Here is a 17,463-nt window from a genome sequence, read left to right as displayed (position 1 = left end):
CTGCCTTTACACGCACATGAACTTTAATGGCATCCCAGTCTTAGTCCATAGGGTTTATTATTGTGTTGACCCACCCTTTGCAGTTATAACAGCTTCAACTCTTCTGGGAAGGCTGTCCACAAGGTTTAGGAGTGTGTCTATGGAAATGTTTGACCATTCTTCCAGAAGCGCATTTGTGAGGTCACTGATGTGGACCAGAAGGCCTGGCTCACAGTCTCCACTCTAATTCATCCCAAAGGTGTTCTATTGGGTTGAAGTCAGGATTCTGCGCAGGCCAGTCAAGTTCCTCCACCCAAAACTCGCTCATCCATGTCTTTATGGGCCTTGCTTTGTGCACTGGTGTGCAGTCATGTTGGAACAGGAAGGAGCCATCCCCAAACTGTTCCCACAAAGTTGGGAGCATGAAATTGTCCAAAATGTCTTGGTATGCTGACGCCTTAAGAGTTCCTTTCACTGGAACTAACGGGCCAGGCTCAAGCCCTTAAAAACAACTCCACACCATAATCCCCCCTCCACCAAATTATTTAAACCAGTGCACAAAGCAAGGTCCATAAAGACATTGATGAGCAAGTCTGAGGTGGAGGAACTTGACTGGCCTGCACCTGATAGAGTCCTGACCTTAACCTGATAGAACACCTTTGGGATAAATAAGAGCGGAGACTGCGAGCAAGGCATTCTTGTCCAACATCAGTGCCTGACCTCACAAATGTGCTTCTGGAGAAAAGGTCAAACATTCCCATAGACACATTACTAAACCTTTTGGACAGCCTTCCATTTAAGCTGTTATAGCTGCAAAGGGTGGGCCTACTCAATAATGAACCCCCACGGACTAAGACTGGGATGCCATTAAAGTTCATGTGTGTGCCAAGGCAGGCGTCCCAAAACTTTTAGTAATATAGTGTATGTGGGATCCCTGTGTAAGTTGGAAATCAATGTAGTAGACACAGCTACTACAGTACAGTAATCTCAACTAGCTTCTGCATCCTGTACCGAGCAGCTACCCTTTTGCTTACTGAACACAGTAGGTAGCCCACTTGGCATGGGCGCCATTCAGATAGAACTCTACATTTTCTCAATTAATGAAAAGTGTTATGTGATTGGACAAGGCAGAAATTGTGACATCACCACCTCTTAACCTTGTCCAATCAGAGAAAGCTCTGTTCCTTAAATGGCACCAGTGCCAAAAGACCTCCTGCCTTCACAATGTTCTGAACAGGGTGTGATAGCAGTACCTACTACAGTGATTTCCAGCTTCCACATAGATCCCATTGCTATGGCACATACAGTACATACTTACATTGGTCCAGGCTGGACCAATGTAACTTTGTAAAATTTGCCACACCTAAACTTTCACTTATTTATAGAAATATTTTACAGGATTTCAGATACTAGGTTAACAAGGCTCCTCTGTAACAATGTTCCTTTAGCTTTGAACACCCTTTTCCTGAGTGTCACTGCTGCCCACAGCAACCAATCAGACTCCAGTTGTCATTATTTTCATATGTAACAATTCTGAAAGGAAAACTATGACTGCTACAACAATGTCCTTTCTGTCAGACAAGGCACTTTTAACACACATGCACAACAAGCACAAGTAAATTCTGATGTAAGTGCATGTATAGCCAATTTTGGGCAGAGTAAGTAAGGATTAAATCCCGTCAATTCATTTTCTTTAGATCTTTGTCTAGCTGGGGAGATTTCTCTTTATTTCTGTCCTAGCTGGGGAGATTTCTCATTTATGTCCCAGAAATGCAACAGGATGTGAGAGGAAATCCCTATAAAGGCATAAAGGAGAAAATCCCTCCTAGACAATTGTTTTCAAAGCAGGTGTTCCCATTGGAGTCTCATATTATTATGGTCATAATTGTAAAATTTTGGATCTTTGTCCTGGTGACTCTATGTAAATCTCCCCAGTCCGAGCGAAAACCAAACAAAAATGAATTAAGGTATGATTTGTGTTACTCACCGGTGTTCTCCATACAATATGCTGGACAGTGTATTCAGGCTCCTGAGAACATCAGATGGTGTGCTACTTTCCCACGTATAAACAAACGCATCCACAAAATCCTTTTGGCTCAAGACGGACCCTATAGAAAATGAATCAGGACTTCCCTTATAGAGAACCAAGGCCTCAGGACTGAGGGTGTATGGCCTGGAGAAAACAGGGAGCTGCTGATCTACAGATAGACAGCAAGAGAAAATGCAGAAGGGATTAAGGTCAATTTTATTCCATATACAGTAATGTATATATTATTAAAAATTGTTTTCAAACTGATGATCATATATGTTTATATATATATATATATATTTTTTTTTTTTTTTTTTCCCGTGACAGCTGTGCTTTAATAAAACTCTTTAGGCAGACATTTCACACATCAAATTTCACCCAATTCCTGCTGAATCTGACAAAATGCATTCCGCTGGTGGCCCTGTCGGCAAAATCCGGATCGTCAAAAGTCCGTTTTTCAATCTACTTTTGTCTAAGTAGCTAGGTGGGAAATTGTCCCATAAACACCATCTACATCCAATCAGATAGCCGCAGCAGGATATTCGTCTATGCCATCTGTTTAGTGTGGATGGAGGAAACTATTAGATTTCATTCGTTCGACCTACAGGTTGAACAAAAGATACCTAATCGTTTATGGCCAGACATAGCTTTTTTTTAAAATTTTAAGCTTACCAAACAAGTTACAATCTGACTCTACAACCTCCTTTAAGTTGGTCATTGATGGATCGAATCTTGGTAGATTCAGCAGGGACTGATTCAAATCATCTATGGGCAGGCTGAATACACCCAAGTCAATCCATCGATTGACTTGGGTACAGCCAGCATCTTGAATTTTCAGCATGCAATTATTGCCAGTGGCTCTATCCGTTAGAAATAGTCACTGTGTTCTCCCAGCAGGGAAAGCTCCCCGCTCCCTACGCCCCCTGCCGGGAGAACACAAAAGCTCAGTGGGAGGGAGTCTGTGTTAATGGTGATTTTCTTTATAGCAACCCATGGTATCAGAAAAGAAAATCGCACTATATATGGGTCCCCATATAATCTGGCCATACAATCTTTATACAATGAACCTTAGATTTACCAAAACTCTGTAATCCGAAGACCTACCTAAATGATCCAAACAATTTGTATCAGATCCGAGAGACCCTTGCACTACATAGTTGTTGGTTGGTAGATCTAAAGGATATTGTTACATGTGTGGTGAAAAACAACTCTATGTAGTACTAGGGCTTCCCTGATTGGACGAATCTAAAGGAGATTGTAGGTGTATGGTGAGCAATACATATATCAATGTGATGGATTTACTGTATACTTATTAAGGTATGTGATTAAAAAAAAAAACATTTATTTCTTTGTATATTTTTTTTTTCGCTGTGTGTATTACACATTTAGGTGCCACTACCTGCTTAGAATTACTGTACATTAATTGTTCCTTACTGTTGCTTTTGCTCGATGCAAGTCTATCAGTTAGAACTATTGGAAGGCTTATCCTGTAACTTATTCAGCAAGGATGCTCATTGCATTGTCTGATTTATAGACTTTATAGACAGTCCCATGAAATTATGGAATAGCACGTAAAAAATTTAATTTAAAACTTACCTTTACATCGATGATGCAATGATTATTGCAAATATGTTACAGTTTTCCTTTAATGTAAGACCTCAGAAGAGAAACCAATACATGATATGAGTAATGTATATGTGCAGCTGGTGCCCATCAGCTCAGCACAGTGCGAGCCAGCCAATAGGATGTCAGCTGGATGGCTGTCCTGGCCGTTACCCAACAAAGCACTAAGAATAGCATGGCTTGCAGAGTGTACCTAATACCTGATACTGCAATTCTGGGTAATCCCCCCACTCTGTGCCACACTTCCATATGTCACTTCTTACAAGTCTGTTATCCATCCATAGGATTCATAAGACCTCTAAATACAAGAGACAGTGATTTCTCTTATTAATTATCAGCATGGTCTTCTTGAACCCATTTTGCAACCTCTATATGCATATATGTGGCAGCAGCCGCCACATACATGCCCAGCCACCACATACATGCCCAGCCGCCACATACAGTTCTCTATTGTCAAACGTATTGGGACACCTGCCTTTACACACACACATGAACTTTAATGATATTGCAGTCTTAGTCCATAGGGTTCAATATTGATTTGGCCCACCCTTTGCAGCTATAACAGCTTCAACTCTTCTGGGAAGGCTGTCCACAAGGTTTATGAGTGTTTCTATGGGAATGTTTGACCATTCTTCCAGAAACGCATTTATGAGGTAAGGCACTGATGTTGGAGTGAAGGCCTGGCTCGCATTCTCTACTCTAATTCATCCCAGAGGTGTTCTATCGGGTTGAGGTCAGGACTCTGTGCAGGCCAGTCAAGTTCCTCCACCCCAAACTCCCTCATCCATGTCTTTATGGACCTTGCTTTGTGCACTGGTGTGCAGTCATGTTGGAACAGGAAGGGTCCATCCCCAAACCGTTCCCACAAAGCTGGGAGCATGAAACTGTCCAAAATGTCTCAGGATTCTGAAGCCTTAAGAGTTCCATTCACTGGAACTAAGGGGTCAAGCCCAACCCCTGAAAAACAACCCCACACCATAATCCCCCCTCCACCAAATGATTTGAACCAGTGCACAAAGCAAGGTCCATAAAGACATGGGTGAGCGAGTTTGGGGTGGAGGAACCTGACTGGCCTGCACAGAGTCCTGACCTCAACCCGATAGAACACCTTTGGGATGATTTAGAGCGGACACTGCGAGCCAGGCCTTCTTGTTCAACATCAGTGCGTGGCCTCACAAATGCACTTCTGGAAGAATGGTGAAACATTCCCATAGACACACTCCTAAACCTTGTGGACAGCCTTCCCAGAAGAGTTGAAGTTGTTATAGCTGCAAAGGGTGGGCCAACACAATATTGGACAATACGGAGTAAGACTGGGATGCCATTAAAGTTCATGTGCGTGGAAGGCAGGCGTCCCAATACTTTTGACAACATAGTGTATATACATCACTGACAGCTCATGGTCGCATACTGACAATCAGGATTTGGGTAAAAATGGGCTCCAAATGACACCAGCACTGTGCAGCCAATTTATTGTAAGTGCAGACAGACAAGGAAGTCCCTTTTACCAGCCTCAGAGCCCATTTAAAGCACCGGCTAAACAGCTGGCATAAAGGAATTTACTTGTCAATTCTGGTTTAAGGAAACTATTCAGGTTAAAACAAATATATAAAATCAGCATCCTCAGAGACCTAAACTTGCAGCTGATCAACGAAAAAAAATGTGTTCCAACAGGAAAAAAAAAATTCCTTCCTGATTCTTCACACAATTGGATATTCTTTGTATCAACAATTTACAGTGTTACGTCTTATAAATACTTAGGCTAGGTTCACACTATACAGGTGTGACAGAGACCGCACGCTTCTGTGCATTTTCCACTTATTTTTGCACGTTATAGCCAATTAATTTCAATGGGTTGCACTATGTCCAAGAAACATGGAAAAGAAGTCTCAGACCCTTTTCCAAAAACATGCTGTGCTGCGGGACCATGCAATTTGGTGCATGCAAAAAACACGCACGTTAGCGGATGCTTGGGGGTGCGGTTAACAATTAATGTCACCGCCGCGCGTCTGCTAAAGGGCAGTGCATTTCTGTGCATATCAGGAAAGGGTCCAATTTTGCTTGTGTTCTTGACATGGAAAAGGTGTGAGGCCTACTAGCCAGTTCATCTTGTGCAACCTCTTCTCTAGGATCCCAGGGCCGTCAGTCATGTGACCTAATATTGATCACGTGATATCTGCTAAAGGGTTGAGTCAACAAATTTGAATGTTCATCTTCCTCTGGAGAAATGTTTACAAGGCAAAACGCCTAGGCATTTTATCACATGATCAATCACTATGAAGTCCTGCAACATCAGCATTTTGTGCAACAAAGGTGAGTATTTACATAGTTACATAGTGGTTGAGGTTGAATAAAGACAACAGTCCATCCAGTTCAACCTGTGTAGGTGTGTGTGGCCGTAATTATCTCTCATACCCCTTAATGTTCTGAGCCTTGAGATGTACGTCCAAGAGTCTTTTGAAAGTAGCCATACTTCCTGCAGTAACTACCTCTTGTGGTAGAGAATTCCACAGTCTTGTAGCCCTAACAGTGAAGAACCCCCTACGTTGCCTGAGGTTAAAACGCTTCTCCTCTAATCGCATTGTATGTCCTCGTGTCCTCATGCAATCCTTGCGACTGAATAGCTTTTTTTCTATGCTGAGATCACCATTGAGGTATTTGTAAATTGCTATCATGTCCCCTCTCAGGCGTCTCTTCTCCAGGGAGAATAAATCAAGCGATTGTAAACACTCCTCATAATTAAGGTCCTCCAATCCCCTAATCATTTTAGTTGCCCTTCTCTGGACTCTCTCCAACACATCCCTCCTGAGGACTGGCGACCAGAACTGGACAGAATACTCCAGATGTGGTCGGACCAGAGTTTTATAAAGTGGAAGGATTATAGTCTTATCCAGGGGAGGGCTGGGCCAGGGGGCAGGGAGGCAATTGCCCCCTGGGCCACTCTGATGTCCTGTAAAAAGGCTGCACTGCTTCTGTCACAAACATGCCTAAAGGATTCCTGGTGAAGAGAAGTAAAAATTCCCCACCGCTGACCTACTGAGTGCAGGTTGAAGACAAGGACAGAGCGCAGGCCTCCCCCCCAGCATGAATGGTGTAAACTGTGTCTGCGCAGAGGCCGGTTCTATGCCCCACTGGAGACTCTCCTCCCCTGGCCAGCCCCAACCGAGCTGTCCCTGCCCCCCCCCCCCAACTACCCCCTGCTGGCCAGGTTGGGAACTTGAATTCAGCCAGTAAGCAGAGAGTACCTGGAAAGGAGCTTCAGCCTGAAATGGGGGTCAGGAGGAGGACAGGATGAGGGAGAGTGGGAGGGAACCCGAGTTCCTGAGTTGCTGCACCATGGGCCTCTGGTTTGTACTTGCTCCCTGGGCCGAAAGTTGCCAGTCTGCCCCTGGTCTTATCTCGGGAATACATCCCCTTCATAATGCATGCTAATATTCTGCCGGCTTTGGCAGCTGCAGCTTGACATTACATGCTATTGCCAAGTCTATCCTCTACTAAGACTCCCAGATCTTTCTCCATTTTTGATTCCCCCAAAGGTATTTTATACCCTCTGTTACCTTTTATGACATTCAGGTCATGGGGTGAACAGAGAAGCAGGGGGTCCCTATTTGAAGATGGGTCCACTTTAAAGTTGTCTAGAAGTTTGCCAAAATTTGACATCTTTGATAATTCTGCAAAAACCTGTTCTAGTTTGGAAACATGGTCTACAAATGTCAGATTTCTGCAGCACTTAATGGATCATGCAACATATAGGAGATATATAATAGGGTGGAAGACACCCACATGTTCTCAGTTAATGCAGATAAACTATTTTTAGTCAATGGATCATGCAAAACCAAATTTAAAAAAATCAATAAATAAAAAAATCAAATAACCAAACCACATACCACCGGTGCCATTGGTGCTGATAACGTACAATCCACTGTCTCTAATCACGCCTTGCACACCAATCTTCTCAAAAACCTTTCCTTCTCTATTGTACATGACCAGAGTGTAATCCCGGATGCGTCCTCCGGCAGGTCCCTTTAGCTCAATGAAGCTATATGGCTCAGATCCACGCATTACCCCCACTTCACTGATCAGCAGAGTTATAGGAAAGGTAGGGGTGGTAGGTTGAGACGAAGTTCCAGGTCTGGAGGTGCCAAATGGGAAAATATTTGGAGCCTCACAGTCATTCATAGTAAGGGGGGTGGTCTTGGTGACCTGCAAAGAAAATGGTCATGTTATACGCATGTCATAAATGGGGCCTGTACTGAGAAAATGATTGATTTTATGATTGGTGCACACCATCCCCACTGTCAAAAATGGAGGTAGAAACATTATGCTTTGGGGGTGTTTTTCTGTTAAGGGGAGAGGACAACTTCACCGCATTAAAGGAACGATGGATGGGGCCATGTGTCGTCAAATCTTGGGTGAGAACCTCCTTCCCTCCGCCAGGGCATTGAAAAATGGGTCGTGGATGGGTATTCCAGCATGACAACGACCCAAAACACATGGCCAAGACAACAAAGGAGTGGCTCAAGGAGAAGCAGACCTTAAGGTCTCCAGACCTTAATCCCATAGATAATATGTAGAGGGAGCTGAGTTACCAAATGTCAGCTTTGAAACCTTAATGACTTGGAGAGGATCTGCTAAGAGGAGTGGGACAAAATCCCTCCTGAGAAGTGTGCAAACCTGGTGGCCAACTACAAGAAACATCTGACCTCTGGGATTGCCATCAAGGATTTTGCCACCAAGTACTAAGTCATGTTTTGCAAAGGGGTCAAATACTTATTTCACTCATTAAAATGCAAATCAATTTATAATTTTTTTCAAATGCGTTTTTCTGGATAATTTTGTTGTTATTCTGTCTCTCACTGTTAAAATAAACCTACCATTAAAATTATAGACTGATCATTTCTTTGTCAGTGGGCAAACGTACAAAATCAGTAGGGAATCAAATACTCTTTTTCCTCACTGTATACCTACAGGTAAGCCTATATAAGGTAGTTATTGTGAATATCTCCTAAACTAGTACTGTGCTAATATGCAATGCTTTTTTTTTTCACTAATTGCGATTTACTACCGCTTTAGGTGTAAATAAAGATCATACACATCATTAGGTGTGAGTAAAGACCATATACATCATTATACGTGAGTAAAGCCGCCCATGGATGGATCAAAATTCAGTCTCTGCTGAGAATGCCAAATTTAAATCCATTTATGGACAATGTGGTTGGAGTTCTGTAAAACTGCCCTGCTGGAAAATTTCCTCTTGATCAGGACCGCAGGCTATAGTCTGCAGCACTGATCTGTGTATTCTGACAGTGGGGAAGTCTCCCCGCTGTCAGAATACAATGACACAACGGGAGGAATCCCCCATCCATCTGGAATGTATAGATAGTGGAGTCTGGTCATTTTTTTTTTTTCGTTCAACCCCACTGGCTTAATGAAATAACATACCCATCTAATGAATAGAATACATTAAAGCGGAGTTCCAGCTTAACCGCGCACTCACCTGTCCCACGGTCCAGCGATGCGCCGTCTTCTCCCTCTCTGCTCTGCGGTGCACCCAGCTGTGACAGTTTGCGGCTTGACAGTCGGGTACGCACTGCGCATGCGCGAGTTGCGCTATGCGTCGTGATTGCCCGGCAATCTTCTGGGACCTCTGACATGTCCCAGAAGATTGCAGGGAGGGAGGGAGAGAGGAGAACTTCCACTCAGGGTGCCGCGGCGCTCCGAGCGGAAGTGGGAACGGGTACCTGTCAAAACTAGGTACCCGCTCCCCCCAAAAATGACATGCCAAATGTGGCATGTCAGGGGGTTAGGACTATTTAAAGCGGAAGTTCCACTTTTGGGTGGAACTCCGCTTTAAGATAAAAAACCTTCTGACTTTACAACCTCTTTAAAGTCTTAACTAGATGATATCTGGCCCCGGCTAGAATTGCAAAAATGCTTCCCACCTACTCCCCACACTCTTTTAGGCGATGTGCAGAGATGGGCACACATTTTGTAAAATTACAATCTGTTAATTATGGAGTGAATTGCACAATAACTTGATTTGTAAGTGCCTGTACACTAATGTGTTATTTTCAATAAAATCTTTAAACAAGAAAAAAATGAAAAAAAAAGTTTTGCTTTAAGTTCTACTTTAAAGTTTACTGTTAGAGTTGAATTTATTAGACACTAAAATAGGCAAGTAAAATCGAATATTTATATAGGAAAAAAATTTACTTTAAAAAGTCATATAGATGGACTGGGCTGCTCTACACTTTCTTTAATTGCTAATAATAGTATATATATGTATTCTTACATCAATTAAGCCATTTTTGCTTTATTTCATGTATTCCCATGAGAAGTGTTCCCCTCTCCTCTTACTGTACAGATCATTATAAGGTTATATATGACTTACACATTTTGGGTCTTAGGGTTAGGGTTACACCCTAAGGTTAGGGTATGGACATACACCCATACACTGGGCTGAATAAAATACATTTCACAGATTCCTTAATCCCCACTAAAAAAATGCAAATGACTAATGTATTCTGTCCAGTGTTAATTTTGATATTAAATTTAGATTTAGTTTTAGTCACGGCCTTTTGACTAAAATGCCATTTTAGTTTTAGTCTGATTTTAGTCATCTGTATTGTTTTAGTCGTATTTTAGTCGACTAAAATCTCCAGTATGTAATGTGACTAAGTGGATTAGGTTTAATTAAATTGTGATGCATTATTTAAATGAGTTGTAAAGGTTAATTTTTTCAATAAAAACTTACAAACATGCCCATTATTACCTGCTCTGTGCAAGGGTTTTGCATAGAGCAGCCCCGTTTCTCCTCTTCTGAGGTTTCCTGCCAGCGCTCCTGGCTCCTCCCCTTCATCAGGTGCCCCCATAGAAATCTGCTTTCCATGGGGGCACCCGTGCAGGCATGCCCCCAAGTCTTGCTGTTGTTTTCATTGACACAGACAGTGGGACTCAGTCCTGCCCCCTGCTACCGTGTCACTGGATTTGATTGACAGCAGCGGAAGCCAATGGCTATCAATCTGTCCACACATCGCTCGATCGGGCTCAGGTAAGAAAAAGGGGGGGGGTGTCTGGGGGTAGCTGCAGCAAAGAAGGGTTTTCTCCTTAATACATGGAATGTATTGGGGTGAAAAACCTTGAGACTTGATAATCACGTTAGGCATTTCACTAGAGTTTCTAAACTCATTATACTGTATACTCCTGGAGTAAAAATCTAATAACATGGTATTGTTTATGGCATTAAGGTTTGAACATGCACTACAGACACAGGTTTTGCCTTTGAGATATATAACCAGTGTTAATTTTGACATCAAATTTCAATCAAATTTGCCATTTTAGTTTTGGTTGTATTTTAGTCATCTGAATTGTTTTAGTTTTAGTCGTATTTTAGTTGACTAAAATAGTGTTAATTTAGTTGACGAAAATATTTTTTTGATTAAAATAACACTGATTCTGCCAGCTGGCTCTGCCAGCTGTCAGTATACCCAAATATTGCCTGCATCTGATTGGATGCCTGTGCTACTCGGCAGGAAATTTTCTTCCCAGTTTCCTACATTATTTGCTCAGTGTAGGCTTAAGAATAGTCTGTCATTATGTTTTGCTTGTACATCATGGGGGACAGGCAGATTTGGCCATTATATATAAACAAATATACAGTATATATATATATATATATATATATATATATATATATATATATATAGGTGTTTAGTAGTGCTAAACAGTGTAGTGTATTGGTAATATTTTAATCTCATTGTAAGTCTGCTGGCTAGGCCAGCTTGGTGTGTAAATTTTACGGAAGCCCAAATAGAATAGGGTTGAATAGGGTGCAAATGCACAGGGGTGCACAAAAAACCACACCTGACCCTTTTTTGAGAAGTGCTTTATTTATCTATGGATTAAGGTGAGTACTTGGGGAATTAACTGTAGTTTTCTTTTTAATTGCGTGATTAGCTGGAGGAGGAAAAGTAAACTTTGGTTGGGCTGGGTGAACACAAGATTTAAAGGATAATTCCCCCTTTAAGACCATGTTACACCCTATTTAGGGTGTAAAATGTAACATGGTGCCAAACTGGATCCCACACCCCCAAAACGGCCCCCCTCTGAAAGTGTACTGAGATCTGTAAATGAATAAACCACCACGGCAGACAGACTTGAAGTCAATGGAACAGAAGTGCAATGATCACCACACTTGTAGTCCTTTGCCACTTCCTCCAGTTCTCTAACTGAAGTTCTATACTTTGGTACAGGCAGAGAGTTGGAGAAAGAGTCTGCAGGAGCCTGGCATTGCACCCGCAATTTATTGATTGCGGTTGCCGGTTGTAATGTTTTGCAGGCTCTTTTGCAACAAAAATAAAAAATGCTAATTTTTTTTGCAAATACAGGTGCATTTATTATCTTTTTTTTTTTAGGATGGGGGATCTGACAAAACAAAAGAGACCCGACTTCTGACAAAACAAGAGAGGCCCGACTTCTGGCCTCTTTCCCACCTTGCTAGCCTTCCTCTGCCCTTACCTGATAGGCGGAGTGGTCCAGCGGCTTCAGTCCTTGGCATCGGCTCAATGATTCGTCTTCCAGAATAAACCCCTCATCCTCATGTACAGCTTCCTGTCCCGGGGTTAACACCTTCAAGAGGCCAGAGGCATCATCCCTTGCTTGAGATACATATACCATGGCATCTACCAAGCCATCTGCTGTCACAGGCATATTTACAGTGTAGCCAACCTTCCCCAGACGGTAATAGAGCGCAATGGCATCTGCCCCGTTCTGAATGGTGTTGGCACGTAGCGGAATGTGAGGCTTTGGAGTCATCTTGGTGCTGCCAATCAGGAAGAAGCCATTCTTGTCTGTGTTGTAGCCTTTCAGATTAAGGATGGTGTAAGCCAGGTTGTTCTTGCCGTTGTATAAGACCAGCCAGTAGCCAGCCAAGCTAACGGAACTGTTGCTTGTGTGGTAAAGTTCTACATATTCCGTATCCTCAGCTGAGCCTGGAGTATTGGGATTGACTTCATTAATGAGTAGGAGGCCAGGATTAAAAGGTGGAGACGCAGTTGTAGTCATTTCTGCAGGGGGGGATATAAAAGAAGGGACAATATGGGGTTGATTTACTAAAACTGGTGTGTGCAAGTTCTGGTGCAGCTCTGCTAAGAAACCAATCAGCTTCCAGGTTTTATTATCAAAGCCTAATTGAACAAGCTGAAGTTAGAAGCCGATTGGCTACCATGCACAGCTGCTCCAGATTTTACACACTCCAGTTTTAGTAAGTTAACCCCTATGCGACATATGCATACATCTGACATGATTAAGGATTGCTACTACCCTAGGCAATGTATCACAGCATGGGATTTGATCATTGTTATCCACATGTCTCTTTGTATATTTAAGATTCAACATAATGATTTTTCTGTAAAGCTTTATGTGACTTAACCTATATTACCAAAAGTATTGGGACGCCGGCCTTTACATGTACATAAACTTTAGAGGCATCCCAGTCCTAGTCCGTAGGGTTCAATATTGCGTCGGCCCATCCTATGCATCTCTATTAGTGTCGACTCTTCTGGGAAGGCTGTCCACAAGGTTTAGGAGTGTGTCTATGGAAATATTTGAGCATTCTTTCAGAAGCGCAATTGTTAGTTCAGGCACCGATGTTGGACTAGATGGCCTGGCTCGCACTCTGCGCTCTAATTTATCCCAAAGGTGTTCTATCAGGTTGAGGTTAGGACTCTGTGCAGGCCAGTCAAGTTCCTCCACCCCAAACTCGCTCATCTATGTCTTTATGGACCTTGCTTTGTGCACTGGTGTGCAGTCATGTTGGAACAGGTAGGACACATCCCCAAAGTGTTCCCACAAAGTTGGGAGCATGAAATTGTCAAAAACGTCTTGGTATGCTGACGCTTTAAGAGTTCCCATCACTGGAACAAAGGGGCCAAGCCCAACCCCTGAAAGACAATCCCACACCATAATCCCCCCTCCACCAAATGATTTGGACCAGTGCACAAATCAAGGTCCATAAAGAATTTGGGGGTGGAGGAACTTGACTGACCTTCACAGAGTCCTAATCTCAACCCGATAGAACACATTTGGGATGAATTAGAGTGGAGGCTTGTTACATTGGACAAATTTCACTTGAATTGTCATGATTGACTCTTGAAAGCTGTGTACTAATGATCAGATTATTGGATGATCGCTTAGAAAGTGGAATTTTTTGTACAATTTTCTGATCGTTTGTACGTGTGGAACTAGAGAGTGACAAAATTGCATGCACAGCTCAGTTTACATTCCGGCACCATAATCCCCGCTCCACCAAATGATTTGGACCAGTGCAAAAACAAGGTCCATAAAGACATTAATTAGCAAGTATGGGGTGCAGGAACTTGACTGTCCTGACCTCAACCCGATAGAACACCTTTGGGATGAATTAGAGCGGAGACTGCGAACCAGTCCTTCTCCTCCAACATCAGTGCCTGACCTCACAAATGCACTTCTGGAAGAATGGTCAAGCATTCCCATAGACACACTCCTAAACCTTGTGGACAGCCTTCCCAGAAGAGTTGAAGCTGTTATAGCTGCAAAGGGTGGGCCAACTCGATATTGAACCCTACGGATTAAAATTGGGATGCCATTAAAGTTCATGTGCATGTAAGGCAGGTGTCCCAAAACTTTTGACAATATAGTGTATGTGTGAATGAGTCTGTGTGCCTGGCTACAGGGCAAAGCTGGTAGGGAAGACCTGGACAGTAATCCTGCGGCTCCTATGGGAGTAGCATTACATTTGCATTGTGAGAGTTATTGGGAACACGTACTGTACACATACTGTACACCCGGCAAGACAAGAGCTTACAAAACAGAATTGCACAATTTTCTCAACAGACAGCTTCCGGACATTAACTGGCACAGAAGCAATATCTTGCAAAAAGATAAAAAGAGTCATTATAATATAACACCTATAGCTCTTCCTACCACAAAAGAAGTACAGCCGTGCAAAGAGTTCTGCAAAAAAACACAAACGTGTTGTATAAAGCTCTGATTCTTCCTCTTTCGAAATTCTGAACTTAGAATGAATGTCTTTGTTAATTGTGAAAACCAGGAGCGGTTGTTTTCAGCTGTGGAAAGCGCCATTGTTTCCTTTCATCACAGACAGTGTAAAGGTTTGGCGCAGACGTTGTCAACGCCGGAATGAACGAGTATGCAGAGGATGGGGTTATTTAGAGTTGGGGTAAGGCCCTTTGCACAAGGGGCCATCTAGGTGCAGTGCGTCCCTCCCGATGTTTTAGTGCACCCTGGAGGGAGAGGTGCAGCAGAAAGCCTGTTAAAGTCTATAGTTCATAGGGGGGCCCTAAACGTGGGTATCACTCAGTCCAGCATTTATCCACAGCCTGCCATGGACTTTTACTGGCTGCCTGCAGTAAATGTCTTCCTGTGTGTGCAGGGTGCTGTGCTCCCCGGGGGAGGCCATGGTGTCCTGCACAGCACTCACAGTCTTTCCTCAGACTTTCAGGTTGAGGACATGCTGTGATAGGGATAGCTACTTTGGGAGACAGCCCCAGTTTAAAGGTGTCCTCCAAAGTATTGCAAAAGCAATTTATTGCAGCAAAGGACCTTTTAGAAAAATTAGTTCAGTAATGAGCTTTAAAGCAATTGTAAAGGTTATTTTTTTTTTTTCTGAAATAATAAACTGGGTATACTTACATGCTCTGTGCAATGGTATTGCACAGAGTCGCCCTGAACCTCAGTTAGCCCCAAACCTTCTGGGGTCCCCCGACAGTCCTCTCAACTCTTCTGTGTCTGCTGCCATTGGAAGCTGTGTGCTACGGGGGCACATGCACAGGCATGCTCCTAAGCCCTGCACACACAGAGTGGCTTAACCCTGCCCCCACCTACCTCCTCACAGAATTTTATTGACAGCAGCAGGAGCCTCTGCTGCCTCTGTGTCTTGTGATTAGAGGAACAGAGACCAGCGCTGAATCTAGATAGTACTCAGGTAAGTATATAGGAAGGTGTGTGTGTGTGGGGGGGGGGGGGGTGGGGGGGTGCAATACAACTACTGGGACATTTTTACCTTCCCACTTTAGGGTTATGTTTTAGGGTTAACCCTCTTGTACTGAATTGTGGTGTTACTGTATTGTCTCCCTTTATAATGTAAAAGTGCTGCACAAACCGTTGGTGCTAGATAAATCCTGAAGAAGAAGAATAATAATAATACCCACTACTATAATAAAGAAAATTATATAAAATATACATTGTGTTACATATTTACACACAAGCCATTCTGGAATTTCATGGAGTTAGTTATAAGTGATCAGTGAATTTAATTCTAGTCATCTGATTTTCTAAAACTAACCATTTGCTTGTGCAGAATGGGTTGTGGTTTTCTAAAGTTTTTAATAAGGAATTAGACATTGTGCCATTGGTCTTGAAAGTTTCCCTGCTTTGAGGTTACCATGTGTATGGTTATCACCAGATAGCTCCGGTCAACCAATCCAAGGGACTTTTAGATCAATAAAACAAGTATGAATATTTTGTCCAATCTTTTTTCTTAGATAAGTCATAATCAGGAATGGCCAAATGGGCACAAACATGCATGTAGGCAGGTGCAGTCTGCTTTCTCCACTGTAGGTGGCACTCAACTACAGCGGCATTGCAGAGGGAGGGGACTCTGGCAGCCATCTTGTGTCAGGCAGAGTCTATTTAAGGCCCTGGCCCCTAAACTTGGTGCACATTTTGCGTGTGGCTAGAGTAGGGACAAATTACCTATCTGACAAGGAAAGTGCTTAGTGTCAAGGAGAAGTTTCCTGGAGGAATAGGGAAAGTGCAGGGACATGTCATCCTATCTGGAAGCCTCCCCACTTAGGTACAGACCGGCCAGACTGCATTTTGCTCCTCGAGACAGGCACTGTCAGAGCTCCTGGTCGGGTTGCTTTCTCGCTGGGCCTGTTTTGTATTGCTGAACTTCAGTTGCAATATATTTCTGTTTCTCAGCACTGGGACTCTGAGTGTTTTCTGCATCTCCCCACATGTATAGACCACCAATACAAGAATACCTGTTTATATTACAAGCCTTATGACAAGTACATCAAACGGTTTTTCAAAGTGTATGGCCCCCATAAAGATTGGCCATGCTCTGGTACACAGGAAGTCTATAGAAAAAAAAACACTGAGCTACTGCACAGATATATTAAAGGTAGCCAATAGGTCTCCCTAACAAGATATAGGAGGCTACTATAGTAAAGCACCTCTTACCTGTAGGTGTTGTAATTGTCGTGGGTTGGGTGCAGACTGATGTCACCGTGGCACTTTTATTGCGCACATTCAGTTCAATCCCTGTTGTTACAAACAGCTGGATATCTTCCAGGTCAATACTTTGAGGAGTCAATGTTGCGTTTTGCTTGGCATGAAGGGTCAACAAGTTAGGTTGACAGGTAAGACTGGTATCTGCACACAAATACAGTAATGAATCAAGTAAATATATCTGCATAAGGGGAAAATGACATCAGAAATGTTTCCAGTTTTCTGCAAAGACTTCCCAGTCCAAGAGCACAAGCTGTGATATGGCTTAAAGTAGGGTTGCACCGATACTGTTTTGTTTACTGGCTAGTACAGGTACTGATACTTCAGTCATGTACTCACTGACCCTGAGTAGTAGCATCGTCATAACTTCATCAGTAGTTCGACCCCTACTGACGAAGTCAAGTTAATGACGATACGCGTATAGGGGAAGGAGCCTGCTGTCGGATGTCTCCCCGCTGATTATACTGATGAGATATCGGAGTATTCCAATTGAGCTTGTCTGGCTCGCACAGCCTTGATGTGCTTTTTAATGTGAGACTGTT

At 43.0% G+C, this 17,463-nt stretch overlaps 1 protein-coding gene across 1 annotated transcript in view; it reads right to left on the bottom strand.

Annotated features, from left to right (window-relative positions):
- LOC309557518 (uncharacterized protein) overlaps positions 1-17,463 on the bottom strand; it is a 57,047-nt gene that overhangs the window by 12,820 nt on the left and 26,764 nt on the right. The window contains exons 7-10 of the mRNA XM_082260264.1: positions 16,874-17,065; positions 12,149-12,696; positions 7,519-7,834; positions 1,967-2,177 (exon numbers count right to left, since the gene is read on the bottom strand). Of these exons, the coding sequence (XP_082116390.1) occupies positions 1,967-2,177; positions 7,519-7,834; positions 12,149-12,696; positions 16,874-17,065 (1,267 nt within the window). The remainder of the gene's footprint in view (positions 1-1,966; positions 2,178-7,518; positions 7,835-12,148; positions 12,697-16,873; positions 17,066-17,463) is intronic.

The sequence above is a fragment of the Pelophylax lessonae genome (assembly GCF_965119305.1).
Source record: "Pelophylax lessonae genome assembly, chromosome: 6".
Classification (NCBI taxonomy): domain Eukaryota; kingdom Metazoa; phylum Chordata; class Amphibia; order Anura; family Ranidae; genus Pelophylax; species Pelophylax lessonae.
The sequence above is the reverse complement of the archived record's forward strand: the minus strand, read 5'-3'. Positions and strand labels throughout refer to the sequence as shown.